Source organism: Boleophthalmus pectinirostris, unplaced genomic scaffold, assembly GCF_026225935.1.
Source record: "Boleophthalmus pectinirostris isolate CB_2022bp ecotype Guang Dong unplaced genomic scaffold, ASM2622593v1 HiC_scaffold_13, whole genome shotgun sequence".
Taxonomy (NCBI): domain Eukaryota; kingdom Metazoa; phylum Chordata; class Actinopteri; order Gobiiformes; family Gobiidae; genus Boleophthalmus; species Boleophthalmus pectinirostris.
In genome coordinates this window covers 29,601,517-29,616,496 of record NW_026571036.1, presented here as the reverse complement: position 1 = coordinate 29,616,496, position 14,980 = coordinate 29,601,517, and the positions used below count along the sequence as shown (strand labels likewise).

General features: G+C 37.8%; 1 protein-coding gene across 1 annotated transcript in view; it reads left to right on the top strand.

Moving 5' to 3' along the window:
* pak5 (p21 protein (Cdc42/Rac)-activated kinase 5) overlaps nucleotides 1–14,980 on the top strand; it is a 105,168-nt gene that overhangs the window by 401 nt on the left and 89,787 nt on the right. Inside the window, 1 exon segment of the mRNA XM_055149376.1 lies at nucleotides 4,199–4,243. Coding sequence (XP_055005351.1) covers nucleotides 4,199–4,243 — 45 coding nt within the window.

Below are 14,980 nucleotides of genomic sequence, written 5' to 3'. Positions count from 1 at the left end.
ATAAGTGCCACAGTTTGAGATATGATTAAAAACAGCATGGTAAGAATCAGACTTCACTCTCCCCAGACGTTTCATATAAGCTGGGAAATAGTAGTAACTTCCAATTTCAGTAAAACAACAAACGCTTTGAAATCAATACAAAAAAACTAGCCACTGAAACTTCCAAATAGCTTTTTCTGGACTATTTGTTCTAAAATCAATACCAATACTATCAATATACAATTTTTTCAGTTACATATTGAGTCTTTTTAAAGATTATTTTGAATATACGAACGTTTGTACTAAGAAATACTATAAAATTAAGAAAAAAGAAAAGAAAACTGTATGTTGAAATGAACTTTTTTGTATAACCTGGCACAAAAATATTCCCTCTTTTTGTGTAGGTCAATGTTTTACGTGAATTGGCCCTGATAAAGAAATAAATGTATAATCAAAATGAGATTACTATTTAAAAAAAAAGAACTAATAATTTTGAATTGTTTTGACTTGTTATTTTTAGAGCTACATAGAGAGAGATATAATAAAAAAGCTCAAATTCCGTTTAAACTTTTGATCAGTGGTTCTAGGGCAGGTCCACTATTAGGCTCACGCTGTTGCAATTTTGCCCCCTACTGGCCAAAAAAACTTCCACCCAATTTAAAGGGCCCATATGACACTATTTTCTGATCTGTGTTAAAATGTTGTTTCCTCGTCACAAACAGACCTGGAGTTGTGTTTTGTTTCACACGTTTAACACAAAAACCTTGCATATTTAGGCCGAGTTCTTCTCTCAAACAGAAAACACACTGTTCCACCTTGTGATGTCATGGTTTTAAACTCCATACAGTTGAAAATTTGCAGCCCTGGACTTGCCGATCTCTACCGAACAAAAGAAAAAAAGGTAGATACTGACTTGAAAACTACTACTTCATGACATCACAAGTTGGAACGGAGCATTTTGAGGTTTGGAGATGTAGACAGACTAATAATAAATCGTCACTCAGACACATTATTCATGTGTGAATGAAATAAAACACAACTCTACACTGCAAATTTCTCTGATCTGGCCAAGATTTTAAAACATATATCAGGTTATTCATCCTGTTTTCAAAGTTATCTACTTATTTATATTTATTTCAGATTTATCTACTCATTTATCTACTTTCTAGTTCTGAGACTGCTTCATTCTCGTCTAGAAGTAGTTTAATTTAAGATAACTTGTAAAAAAAAAAAAAGTAAAATTATCTGTCCATGGAGCAAGAAAATTTCACTACTTTTCATTTTCTGATTTAAGTGTTTAGATTTTAAGATTTTTTGCAGTATAAGCATAAGGAAACAACATTATAACACAACTTAAAGCTTACATGAGGAAATTTTGCATTATATAGAATGTTAAATCTGACTTTTTTTTTTACTCTAAACACACTACTTTGTTGTTGCATGTCTGTATATTTTTCTGTGATGGTTGTGTCTCTTGTGTCAAACCTTCCGAGTGTCTCCTCTGATGTGGTGTTGTTCATTCACTCACGAAAACAATCTTATTATTATTACTATGATTTCAATTCTATATCAGCATGTCATTGTTTTTTCTAGTATTTTATGAATTGGCGAATCAGTTATTTCACATTTCATCTTGTCTGTGGTCCCAAGTGTATCCTGCATGTGCGACCTGAACAATGACGCTCTAACTATGAGCCATTTTACTGTACGACTCTATGGCTCCAACTATAGTCTACTCTTCACTGCAGAAATATACAACTACAATACTTAAAATGACTTGAATTCATGTGTTAATCCTGTTTTGAGTTGTTTAAACATATATATTTTCGGTTAATACTTATTTTCTTTTAAATATTGCAATCTATATTTTAGTTTTAAACAGTTTTCTACCAATTCACTAAGAGAAATTGCACTTATCTATAAATCAAACTACAAAATTTTTTAAAAAGATGCCTAAAAATGTAATGAAAAGAGTAACAAATTAGACTAAATTAGATTAATTTCTTAAATCCTGTTACTAAGGATGTAACGATATCCAAATCTCACTTCACTTCACAATATGCCTCTCACGATACGATAATTATTGCGATATTTTGGAGGGATTAACAGAATTGTACATACGCTATTTTTTCCATTTTAAATACCGTGACCAGGGGCGGTGCTACCATTAGGCAACAGTAGGCGACTGTCCGGGGCCCCCAAACCTGGAGGGGCCCCCAACCGATTGCGCTCAGTGCCACTAATGGCCGAGATGATATTAAATGAAAGTAGTTTACTTTTAAACAAGATAACACCATCAAAATAGTATCTGATTGCCAAATCTATTTTAACTGTCAAAGCATTCCCCCACAAATCTATTAAAATAACTGGATAGGGTGTTGCTGCTTGTAGCTACCTCCAGTTGACATAGTGGTCACTCACTGGTACTACAGCGGAAAAAAAAAACATGGGCTGGGAGAGGAATTTCTCATAGAGTCTGAGAGGGCACCTACAACGTTCAAAAATGTTGGATTTTATGGCGATTTTTACCTATATTTAGATCATAAACTTTTTCTCAGCTCAAAGTCCTTCAGTTGTCTTAAAAAACGCTTTATAATCATTAGCTCCAGCTTCGCTCTAGCTCCTCTTGCTCTGATTGGTCAAAGCAATCACATGATACACGAGCCCGCGACCCGTCCGTGCGTGTGTTTGTGTGCATTTGCGTGTGCCCGCGGGAGAAGAGAACATTACTGCACATGCTCGGTCGGCCCGGCCCACAGCCACCGGAAGTACCTCGCCGGGCTAAAGGCGAATCTGGGATCATGCACCATTGAGCTTAGCCCATTGACTTGAATGGGCAGCAATTTTGAAATCCCGGGGCTTGCGTTCCCCCCTTTCACGTTAGAATGGACGAGTCAGCCTGACCCTGATTTGAACATCATCATAGCATAATCAGAATCATACGTAATGGATGTAAACAAAAATGCAGTTGTACTAGCAAAAATAAATAAATAAATAAATCTACTTTCTGTTCTGGTTATCTAGTACCTAACGTATAAGACAAGTTTCAATCCACTCTAATTCAAATAAACATATACGTGTCTCATTTCTCTTTGGGAAAAACAGACAATAAATATTTAAAAAGTCCAAAAACAACCCCCAACAAAACAGTGCTTTAGCGTGAGGGCCCCAAATTCAAGTTCACCTAGGGCCCCCAAATTGCTGACTCCACCACTGACCACGACCAGTCTTCAGTGTGGATCATTACTGCCATATTCTAAAGAAATCAGATTTAAAAGTGCTTAATAACAGTTACTTTATTATGTAGTAAAGTAAGTAAAGGATCATGGCCTATGCAGTTTGCTCTTTTTTAATACTTTTAAGTGAAAAACCTTGGTATTGTGAGAGAGACGATACGATATCTCGATATTTTGGTTATTGTTACATCCCTACTAGTTACTACTACTTAGGATAATTACTTTGAATTCAAGTCATTTTAACGCATTTTAATAATACTTTTTTCCATGCACAAACAATATTTCCAACAGTGCTACAAAATTAAGCAAATAATTGTTGGTCAAGTTTGAGTATGACAAATATATTTTAAATTCAACACTGCAAAAAAGTAATCTACACTAATTAGATTTTTTAATTTAAATTATTTACTTAAAGGTGCATTGTGTAACTTTTCTCCATTGAGATTCTTATTATAGCTTTGTCTGAAATGTTTCACAGTATGGCATTAAACCTATGGCTTTCTATCATCATGGAGACCAAACTAAGTCAAGTTACAGGTCAGATCTGTGGAGAGGCAACCCCACTCACAACCAGAAGCAGAATACTGTTTTTGTAGATATTTTTCAGCTATAAAAACACCTGTAATTGAATAAATGTAAAGCCATACTGTGGAACATTCCAACCAGAGAAATTACATGTACATAGAAACAAGCAAGTGATGGACCCCAATCCGAAAAGTTACATACTGCACCTTTAAATACATTATTTATCGACTTAATAGTATTAGATGCAATATTTGACTATTTACAGTTTTTTCTTTTTACTTTCTTAGCAAATATTCAAGCAGTGATGTCAGATATTGTAGATTTAAATCAAATTAAATATTCAGACACAGAGTTGATTTTTTTTTTACAGTGCGTTGTCATGGGAACAGCAAACTGCACAGGAGGAGATATCTCTGAAGAGGCGTGACCAGGGAATAACGCTCTTGCTCTCTTCACAGATATCTCCCAAGAAAGTGCGGCCGTCCGAAACGCCTTTGGTTAAAGTATGACTTCCTCTTCCCTTCTTCCCCTCCTCTCACATTCACTGCAAAAATACACCTCCGCACGAGTCAAAACGGCCTTAAAGCTGCACCGTGTAACTTTTTCTGGTCTCCGTGGAGATGTTGTTTCACAGTATGGCCTTAAGTGTATCTGTCTGTTTAGCTGTTATATAATTACAGGTGAGTTCATTGCTCACAAGTACATTGAGCATTCTTACTATTTGTGGGGGTCGCCTCTCCACAGATCTTACCAGTATACAAGCCAATCCACTTTATTTATACAGCACAATTCATGAACAAAAGTGTTTTCCAAAGTGCCTCACAATACAGATAAAAAATAAATAAATATGGTAACACTTTATTTTAAGGTGAACTTATTAACATCTAAATACCTGCTAATTAGCATAGTTGTAGATGGTTAATTCATCATTAATTAGTATTTATTCAGCCCTTATTAATGTCTAATTCCCCATAAGCTTATTCTGCTCTTAGTTAGACATTTACAAACACTTTCCTTTTAATACACTCCTTATTACTGCCTATTATTATTATTGCCTATTAGTTTGATACTAAGCCATTTTTGTCTGTTTTGTACAACCACCTATTCAGATATGAACTAGATGATGGCATGATTAGTCGACTAATCGATAATTGATCATTAAGAATTTTGTCGATTACGTTCATTTCTAATCGACAAACTGAATGTAGGTTTCTGTGCGTAGATACAAAGCGCAAACACTGGAGTTGCGGCCTCAGTCCCATGTTTGAGCTCTGGCTCCTTGGAGACACTGTACCACTCAGCGAGTGTGTTTACATCCACATCAGTGTCCCGATTTCGTCATGGTGCATGTAAACGCAGTATCCCAGTTACTGCAAAGAGCTGCACTAAACCTGCACATGTACGATCTTTAAAAACATTGCGACACACAGAACTGACTTACCGCCAGCATCAACATCCCTCTGTCACAGAACGAACACCTACAGTATATTCCACTGAATTGTGTCATTGAGTCAGACAGAAGCTGAACCGCATCAGCGCACAAGAGCGTGCTTTTTTTTCCACTTAGTTTATGCAAATGAGCCATGTGGTTTTAAGTTTAGTTTCTGTAAGACTTGCGCATAGCTGCATTAAACACATTATAATGTTAAACGGGCTGATGTGGTTCTAGAGTGGTCATGGTTTATATGTTGTAAAGTTGAGTTTATTTATGCAGATTAGTAATAGTAAAAAGGTTAAGGATTAATCAAAAATCGATCGGTAATTGTCCCGATGATCGATTAATAAAATTTCATCGAATGCCCATCCCTAATATGAACTATTAATACACATGTCATAATACATGAATTAAGTATGAAGCAGAGAGCACCATATTCTTTTTAATTTGTGTCAATCTAGGGATTTATTTCCTACGATCAACACATCACTTTAGAACGGGGAACATATTTAGAGCTTAATGACTTCATTCATGGCTAATTGGACTCTATTAACACCTAACAGAGAGTGTTTTATTACACAAGAGTAAGCAACATTTATTAAGTGCAAATAAGTAAAAGCTACATTTGTTGTGCTACTAGTCCTTAAAGGGACAGTCCGGAATTTTGGACATAGGACCTCATTTCCTAGTGAGCCAGAGTGTTGGAGACGTGTGGAGACACTTTTTAAAATATTCCATCCAATCCTTGTATTTGCAGAGGTCGCTGGTGCTAGACTAGTGCATGTCAATGGCCATAGTTATCCTGCCACTAAAAACAGTCTTACCCACTCCACAAAACACCTGAAACAAATCTGTTATTACACCAGACTGTCCATGTAAATGTCTGTGTTGATAGAATAATTTCAGAAGTAAAACCAACCTTGCGTTTGAAGGATTTATGTCTGAGCAGCAGCAGTGAGTTGTACTTAATGATAGAAAGCTCGGCAGCGGCGGATTGATATATGAGAAAATAGTCCCTCAACATGCGACGATTCATGCGATGCAAAGTTAGTTTTATTTCAAACATTATTCTATCGACACAGACATTTACATGGACAGTCTGGTGTAATAATAGTTTTGTTTCGGGTGTTTTGTGGAGTGGGTAAGACTGTTTTTAGTGGCAGGCTAACTATGGCCATTGACATGCACTAGCCTAGCACCAGCGACATCTGCAAATACAAGGACTGGATGGAATATTTCAAAAAGTGACTCCACACGTCTCCAACACTCTGACTCAAATCATAATTCATGGACACAAATGGCCTAGTATCAAACTAATAAGCAGTAATAATGAGTGTATTAATAGGAAAGTGTTTCTAAATGTCTAATTAACAGCAGAATAAACTTAGGGGGAATTAGACATTAATAAGGGCTGAATAAATACTAAATAATGACAAATTAACCATCTACAACTATGCTAATTAGGGAGCTAGATGTTAATAAGTGTACCCTAAAATAAAGTGTTACCAAAAATATTAAATAAAACTAGTAAAACACAATACAAAAACAAACTAGTCAAATCAAAGAAGAGCAAAAATACCAATGAATTTAAATTTTAAACTAAAAATTTAAATAAATAAAAGACATAGGATCACACAGTAACATTTATCACCATGGAGATGAGATAAGTTTAATGCCATGCTGTGGAACATTCTGAATAAAGCAATAACATAACCATACGGTGTACTTTCCACCAGAAAAGTTACGCAATGCAACTTTAAATTCAGAATACTACGCTGCTAAAATGACAAAGTTCATTAAGTTAAAAAAGCTTGAGTTGAGGAAAATTTGACGTAGAAAGTAGTTATTTGCTCTGAAAAATACAAATTTATTTATAAGTTTAGCAGGATCTTGTATGTATACGTTTTATTTTAACTAGAATCTGACAAATAATATTTCTAGACTGGTCAAATCTCCTCAAATCAAGTAAAAACATAATTTATTTTAAGCGTCATTTTTCCAGTGTACTTGGTTTGAGTATGTTTGTAATATTTATGAAGTAAATATTATCAAATCTTCTCAAATCACAGTTCTTCTGGATTTTCGTCTCTTTGCCTCGTGTGGGTGGATTTGTTGCGGTGCGTAGAGCTGTTTGTTCCATATCTCTGTCCAGGTGGAGCTATGGAGCCTCAAACAGAAGCATTGAAATATTCTAGAACATTACGTAGATCGACTTTAGTCTCATCTCCCCTGATCCATCGGCATGGCTCTCTCTGATTAGAACTACGGTAGCAGCATGACCCCCTCCTCTACATTTTTACTTCTCTCTCTTGCTCTTCTCTCCTCTTTTCTGCTTTTCTTTCTTGCTTTTTCTCGCCTCTCTGTCTCCTTTCTGCTCTTTTCTCTCGAGAATTTTCCGCTCTTTGCTTTTTTTTCCACTCTCTTCTCTCTATCAGCCTTCCTCTCTCCTGCTCTGCCCTCTCTCACCTCCTCTCATCCTCTTTCCTTACTATCCCGCTTCTCTCTCTCTCTCTGTTTCTCTTTCTCTTTCCTCACTTTCTTTCCCCCTTCCTCTCTCTTGCCCCACTTTTTCTTTCCCCACACTTTCTCTCTCTTCTCCCCCCGTCCTCTCCCTCTCCCCAGTTTCTCTCTCTCTCTCCGTCTTTTCTCTCTCTCCCCACTCTGTCTCCCCCTCCCTCTTTTCTCTTTCTCTCCATTCCTCTCTCTCCCTCTCCCCCTCTCTCTCTCTCTCTCTCCCCCTCTCTCTCTATCTCTCTCTCTCTCTCTCCCTCCCCTTCCTCTCTTTCTTTCCCCACTTTCTCTCTCCTCACTCTCCTTCTCCTTCCCTCTTTCTGTCTCTCTCCCTTCCTCTCTCTCTCCCTCCCTGCCTCTCTCTCTCTCTCTCCCTCTTTCTCTTTCTCTCCATTCCTCTCCTCTCCCTCTCCCCCTCCTCTCTCTCTCTCCCCCTTTCTCTCTCTCTCTCTCCTCACTCTCTCTCTCTCCCTTCTTTTTTCTCCCTCTCTCCCTTCCTCTCTCTCTCCCCACTCTCTCTCCCCCTGCCTCTTTCACTCTCTCTCCCCCTTCCTCTCTTTCTCTCTCTCTCTCTTCTCTCTCTCTCCGTCCCTCTTTCTCTCTCTCTCCCTCCCCTTCCTCTTTCTCTTTCCCCACTTTCTCTCTCCTCACTCTCCTTCTCCTTCCCTCTTTCTGCCTCTCTCCCTTCCTCTCCTCTCTCCCTCCCTGCCTCTTTCTCTCTCATCGCTTTTTCTCTCTTTCCCCCTTTCCTCTCTCTCTCCTGCCTTCCTCTCTCTTTTTTTTCACTCTTCCTCTCTCCCTCCTCTTTCTTTCTCCCCACTCTCTATCCTCCCCCTCTCTCCCTCTCAGTTTCCCCCTCTCCTCTCTTCCCCCTTCTCTCCTCCTCTCTCTCTCTCTCTCTGTGTGTCTCTGTCTCTCTGTAGCCCTGTAGCTGATAATGATAATAAGGATAATCTGAATGATGTAAATGGCAGGGCTGATGTGAAATTGCATGTTGCCATGACGCCCTGCTCCGAAGCCTCAGTGGAGAAAACTGAATTTTCAAACCCGTGCATGTTTTAGCTCAAGATTTTACACTTACTCTTGGTTTTGTGACCTTTTACCTTTTCTCCAAGAATCTGCAAGTCAATAAAGCAAACTCCAAGACCCAGTGGTACAGACGGAGCAGACAAACATGGACCAAGAGTAGAAATAGTAGAAATACTCTGTGTAATATCAGTTTAAATGTATGAAATTCTGGATTGTGGCGTGTCTAAACATCCAAATAAAGACAATCCAGCTAGTTTCACTTTCACTTTAACCCAAACTCACCTATGCCACTTGTGTCAGAACGCTTAAAGTAGCTCTCTGTGGTTACAGCGTTATAGAAACATTTTTTGGACTTTTATATTGAACATTTTTGCACTCTTGATACTTTGCTCTGGAGGTGTTTCTTCATGTTTATGTATTGGCAGAATGTTCATCAGTTACCATGGTGACACAAAGCACACGTGTGTCTGAAAACTCAAGAAAAATACAAAAGTGAGTCTGTGATCAATACGCGGAGTTTGATTTTCAACAAAAAGGTGAGAGTGACTAACTGAAAAACTGGTGGCAAATTCTAGGTAACTTGTGAATAAAATTTTATATGTGAGAGACTCGTTTTTAACAGTACAAATCAGCTCGCCTGTTGTACCTCCAACAAGCCAGTTCTATGGAGTACAAAAGCTTTCAGAAATATTTGTATACATAGAATAGAAGTCCGTGCATATTTGTCTGCAGTTGAGCATAAAATAAATAAATATTCGTAAACTATCGGATGAGTCCAGTCGTACATAAAGTGTATTGTGTGTATTTTATTCATCAGAATATGAATTGAAAAGTTACGACATCAAGAATTACAATCATGAAATGAAAGTTTACGATTACGCTTTCTTCAGTACGAATACAAATTCAGATGCGACTTTACTGTCAAAAATATGACATTGTTTATTGAGCAGAACAAACATCCATCGAGATGCCGGACTTTTGTGCCGCATACGAACTGAACCAGGACTAAACCAGCACTGATCCCAAGACTGATCCAAGACTGATCCCAAGACTGATCCCAAGACTGATCCCAAGACTGATCCCAGGACTAAACCAGGACTGAACCAGGACTGATCCCAGGACTGAAAAAGGATTGAATCAGGACTGATCCCAGGACTGATCCCAAGACTGATCCCAAGACTATCCCAAGACTGATCCCAAGACTGATCCCAAGACTGATCCCAGGACTAAACCAGGACTGAACCAGGACTGATCCCAGGACTGAAAAAGGATTGAATCAGGAGGACTAAATCCATATTCATACAAATACATACAATACATTTTATGTACAACTGGACTCATTCAAGGGTTTACAAATATTTATTTTATACTTAACTACAGACAGGATTTCCCAAATATCCACAGATTTCTATTCTATGCACACGAATATTTCTGAAAGCTTTCTTTTTGTCAGATTAAAAAAAAATAAAGCTCATATTAAAGTCTAACATCAATAACAGAGCTTCAGACAGAGCAGTGCCTACAGTTAGCATCGAATCCCAGGGAATATTGATGACATCAGCGTCAAAGTATCAGTTGCACTGCCATAGTGAGTCAAGGATGAACCAAAGCACACGTAAAGTGCTTTGAGTGCCTTGAAGGTGGAAAAGCGCTATAGAAAAATGTGACCATTTACCACTGATCCTGTAATGATAAGCTTTTTGTCTTAAAGTTGCACTGTGTAACTTTTCTAGTGCAAAGGGCGCTACCAGCTTGTGTCCATGGAGATGTTATTGTTTTGTCTAGAATGTTCCACAGTATTCCACAGTCATTAAAAGTATCTATGCAGCATTTCCAGATGTGTGGAAAGATGAGCCTGTTCACTGTAGAATGATTTTTAATGCACTTCTGAGCAATAAAACACATGTAAGTGATTATAGACTAGATAAATGCCATACTGTGGAACATTTCAAGTGAAAACATCTCCATAGAAACACGCAGGTTACACAGAAAAGTTACACAGTGCACCTTTAACCATCTTCCAAATGGCTTGTCAACATTTTACTGCCATGTTTTTAATGCAGTCAAATCTGTTGTGTGTGTGTGTAATATTTGACCTTAAAGTTGCCTGTGTCTCTCCCTCTCTCTGTGTCTAACCTGACAGTTGGCCTTTGCTGTTGCCGCGGTGACAGTAGTTTGTATGTGCTCGGCTCAGGTGGAGGTGGGCTGGTATTTATAGCTCTGATCCTCCTCTCTGATAGTCCTGACGTTTGATTGACAGGACAGATACGTGTGTGTGTTTGGAGTCGGGTTTAAGGTTGGCTTCATGTAAATGTTAACGGGTTTAGTATAAAGGTGTACTGTGTAACTTTTCTGGTGATGTCATTGCTTTGCCTGGAATGTTCCATGGTATGACTTTAAACATATCTATCTAGCATTTATTCATTACGAGTGTTTCTCTTGCTCAAAAATACAATAATTCCTTCTGTGAATAGGGACGACTCTCCACAGATCTGAACTGTAATGCAGCGTTGTTTTCCTTGTGATGGGTGCTTTAATCAATACTGTGTTTTACAGACAAAACAATAATATTTCCATAGAGACAAGCTGGTGGCTGAATCTTAAAAATGTTACACTGTGCACCTTTAAGTCTGGTTAGATGTATTTTTGAACATATTTTGGAGACTTTATAGACAGACTTCAGGAAATGATTTTGTTGCAGTCGTTCTTTGTATAATCAGAGCAAAACGACAAAAAAGCATCGACATACAGAGGTGAAAGTCAACAAAGTAAAAATAGTTAAGTACTGTACTGAGGTATCTTAAGTAGATTTTGAGATACTTTTTACTTTTACTTTAGTACAGGGGCGTCAAACTCAAATTCACAGAGGGCCAAAATTAAAAACTGGGACTAACTCGAGAGCCAAACTAAATTTCAACAACATCTGCTTCTTTTCTCTTCTTTCGAGATATTAAACATTTTCTTCATTTTCTTCATTAAAATGAATGGTTAATAATAGTTTTGCTTAAACATTGAATCCAGAACAAGTATAATATAAAATAATAACAACATTTTAAATAAATAAATAGCCTGTCTGTAGCCGGCGGGCCAGCTCTAATAAATATTTGATATGATCTCGCAGGCCAAATATAATTATGTAGCGGGCTAAATTTGGCCCCTGGGCCTAAGTTTGACATGTCTGCTTTAGTACATTTGACAGCAGGTATTTTTCTATTGCACTGCATTTTTAAACAACAGGACTGAAAAGTAAAAGTATTTTTTATTACAGTTTGTTTGAGACCTGCTGAAAAACTGAGGGTTTATTTTTTCACAAATCGGTATTAAAATCACAACATTTGAAGCTTTATTAGATCTCAAAATATTTTATTTTTATGTGATACCTTTACTTGAGCTTTTTTTTTTGCTCTGGTATCAGTACTTTTACTTAAGTAACAAAACTGAGTACTTCATCCACCACTGTCACATACTAAAAGTCCAAAGCAGCATTACCTCATTAAGTAATAAACATGATAAAAATGGCACATTGTATTTTATAACTTAAAATAATAGTCACTAAATGAGCAAAGACTGTTTCGAAGTACAAATTTATTTATGCATTAGCGCGCCCTCTGCTGGCCGTAGTAGGAAACCACAACACATTGCTTCAGTTGATGTGTCGAGCTTCATATTGTGGGAGTCTTTTACAGTGTATAGGGCAGATCCTCGTACTTATTTGTTAACATGTGTGATCTTCTCCCGTGTTATGTTCCAGCTGACCCTCTGTGCGTGTGATAATGTGCTGCCTTCATTAGCGGCTCAGGGGCAGATGTGTGGAGCTATAATTACTGCCCTCTCATGTTGCACCTTGACTTTCGCACACTTTAACTGCCCCCTCCCCCCTTTCCTCCTCTCCTCCTCCTCCTCCTCTCCTCTTCACTCCGCGAGCTCACGTTTCATGGGGGAGTGTCGTATTCTGTGTGGGTGCAGAGTGAGTCCATTTACGTAAATCTCTGTTATGGGAAAAATATTAGGAATAGGTCTAGACTTACAGAATGCACACTGAAAGTCCTGTATTACATGAAATTGACTCTTGTGAGCTTTGAGACAAAACCAGACCTGGAGTTGTGTTTTGTTTCATTTACACATGTTTGAGGACTGTATTTTTTGGACTATAGGTGGCACTTTTTTTTCATGGTCTGGGTGATCCTGCGACTTGTACTCCGGTGCGACTTATATAGTAAAATGTTTACACTGACAGCCTCGAGAGGGCGAGGGAGGCTTGTGTGCCAGTTTCTGCTACTCCAGTTACTCCTGTACCACTTTCACTTCGCTCTACTGCACATGTCTCCTGCAGAAAGAGCCTCTGTTCTGTCTGTATCATGTCAGTGTCTTGTAGGATTTCAGTAGATTTCAGACTCTCTAGGGGGCGGGGCTAGTTGTATGGATCATATATGAGTGGATGTCCAGCTACTGAAGTTTGAGACGTTTCTTCTTGTCAGTTACGCACTCGCCTGCATTTAACACATACAAGTCATTAAGACATAACCCACTCACTAATGTGCATTTAGCATCATAACTTATTTTATCACACGGCGATAAACTGTTAATCATATTCTGCAGATTACAAGCTGCTTACAAGCAGAGGCGGCACTACCATTAGGCAAAAGTAGGCAGCTGCCTAGGGCCCCAAAACCTGGAGGGGCCCCCAACTAATTGCCCTCAGTGTTACTAATGGCCCAGGCCTCAGAGCAATTTCATTTTTCTTACTATGACATTAAATGAGAGTAGTTTACTTTTAAACAATAATCATAAGAAAAATATTCATAATCATATGTAATGGATGTAAACAGAAATGAAATTGTAGTAGCAAAAAAATAAAACTACTTTCAGTTCTAGTTATCTACTAGGCTGCCAAACTAATAAGATAAGTTTCCCATTCCCCATAATTTAAATAAATAGAGATGTGCATGTGTCAAGAACAATGGGGAAAAACAGATAATAAATATATTAAAAAAACAAAAACAAAATGGTGAATTATAGTGAGGACCCCAAACTTAAGTTTGCCTGGGGCCCCCAAATTGCTAACTCCACCACTGCTTACAAATGGTAAATCGTGCAGCAGAAAGAAAGTTTTTGAGTGAATGAGAAACTTGTAAGGGACTGACAAAAAGCAGAGGATACTCTAACAGCAATGAAGAAAATAAAAAAAGCTAGTCACAGGCTAAAAGCTTGAGTTAGTTAGAGTTGGCAGAGTTGCTCAGAAGTGACACTAAGGATGAAGAATTTATTTATTTATTTATTTATTTATAAAGGAAGCCCCTTGAGATGTAGCGTCTCGTTTGTGAGGGGATCCTAAATACATTAATAAAAATAGTATTTACAGAAAAGAAAGAAACAACAAATCAAAACAGAACAAAAGACAAACACAACACAAAGAGCAGTCATACTATACAATCCAATCTAATGGATTTAGTGACTTGAAGTGAGATGGAGAGTTTGGTGAACTTGTTATGTTATGTTGTTATTATCTGAATAATTGTTCTTGTGATGTTAACATTCCAGACGCCTGTTCAGCCTGTTGTTCTCTGTCCTTAAACTTCTATACTTATATTCCAGTGTGACTTATATATGTTTTTTCTGCTTCATTACACATTTTTGGTCTAATGCGATTTATACTCCAGAACAACTTATAGTCTGGAAATATTGTAATCCTTTATTATTAGTCTGTCTACATCTCCAAAGTTCAAAATGCTCTGTTCCACCTTGTGATGTTTTCAAGTGAACAGCTCCTTTCAACTTTAGTTCAGTAGAGATGAACAATTCCAGAGCTGAAACGATCCAAATGATTTTAGTTAAGATGTATGAAGTTTAAAAACACAGTGGAGCACTTCCTGTATTACCATATGATATCACAAAGTGGAAGTGTTTTCTGTTTGAGAGAAGAACTCAGCCTAAATATGCAGGATTTGTGTGTGAATGAAACAAAACACAACTCCAGCTCTGTTTATGATGAGGAAACAACATTATAACCTACATCAGAAAATAGTGCAATATAGTACTTTTAAGTCTAATTTGACATTTAACTGAGCTTGTATTATTAAAAGCTGGTTGATGATAAGTGCAGGTTTGGCTCTTGTTTTCAGCGCAGGTCTGTTTCACTGGTGTAGGAGGAGACGTGTGTATTTCGGGAGCTCAGCGCTGTCAAACATGTACTCTCCAAATATTCACCGTTACACCAGACTCCAGCTCTATCTACGTGTCTACATTTTACAAAGTGTGCAGGCGT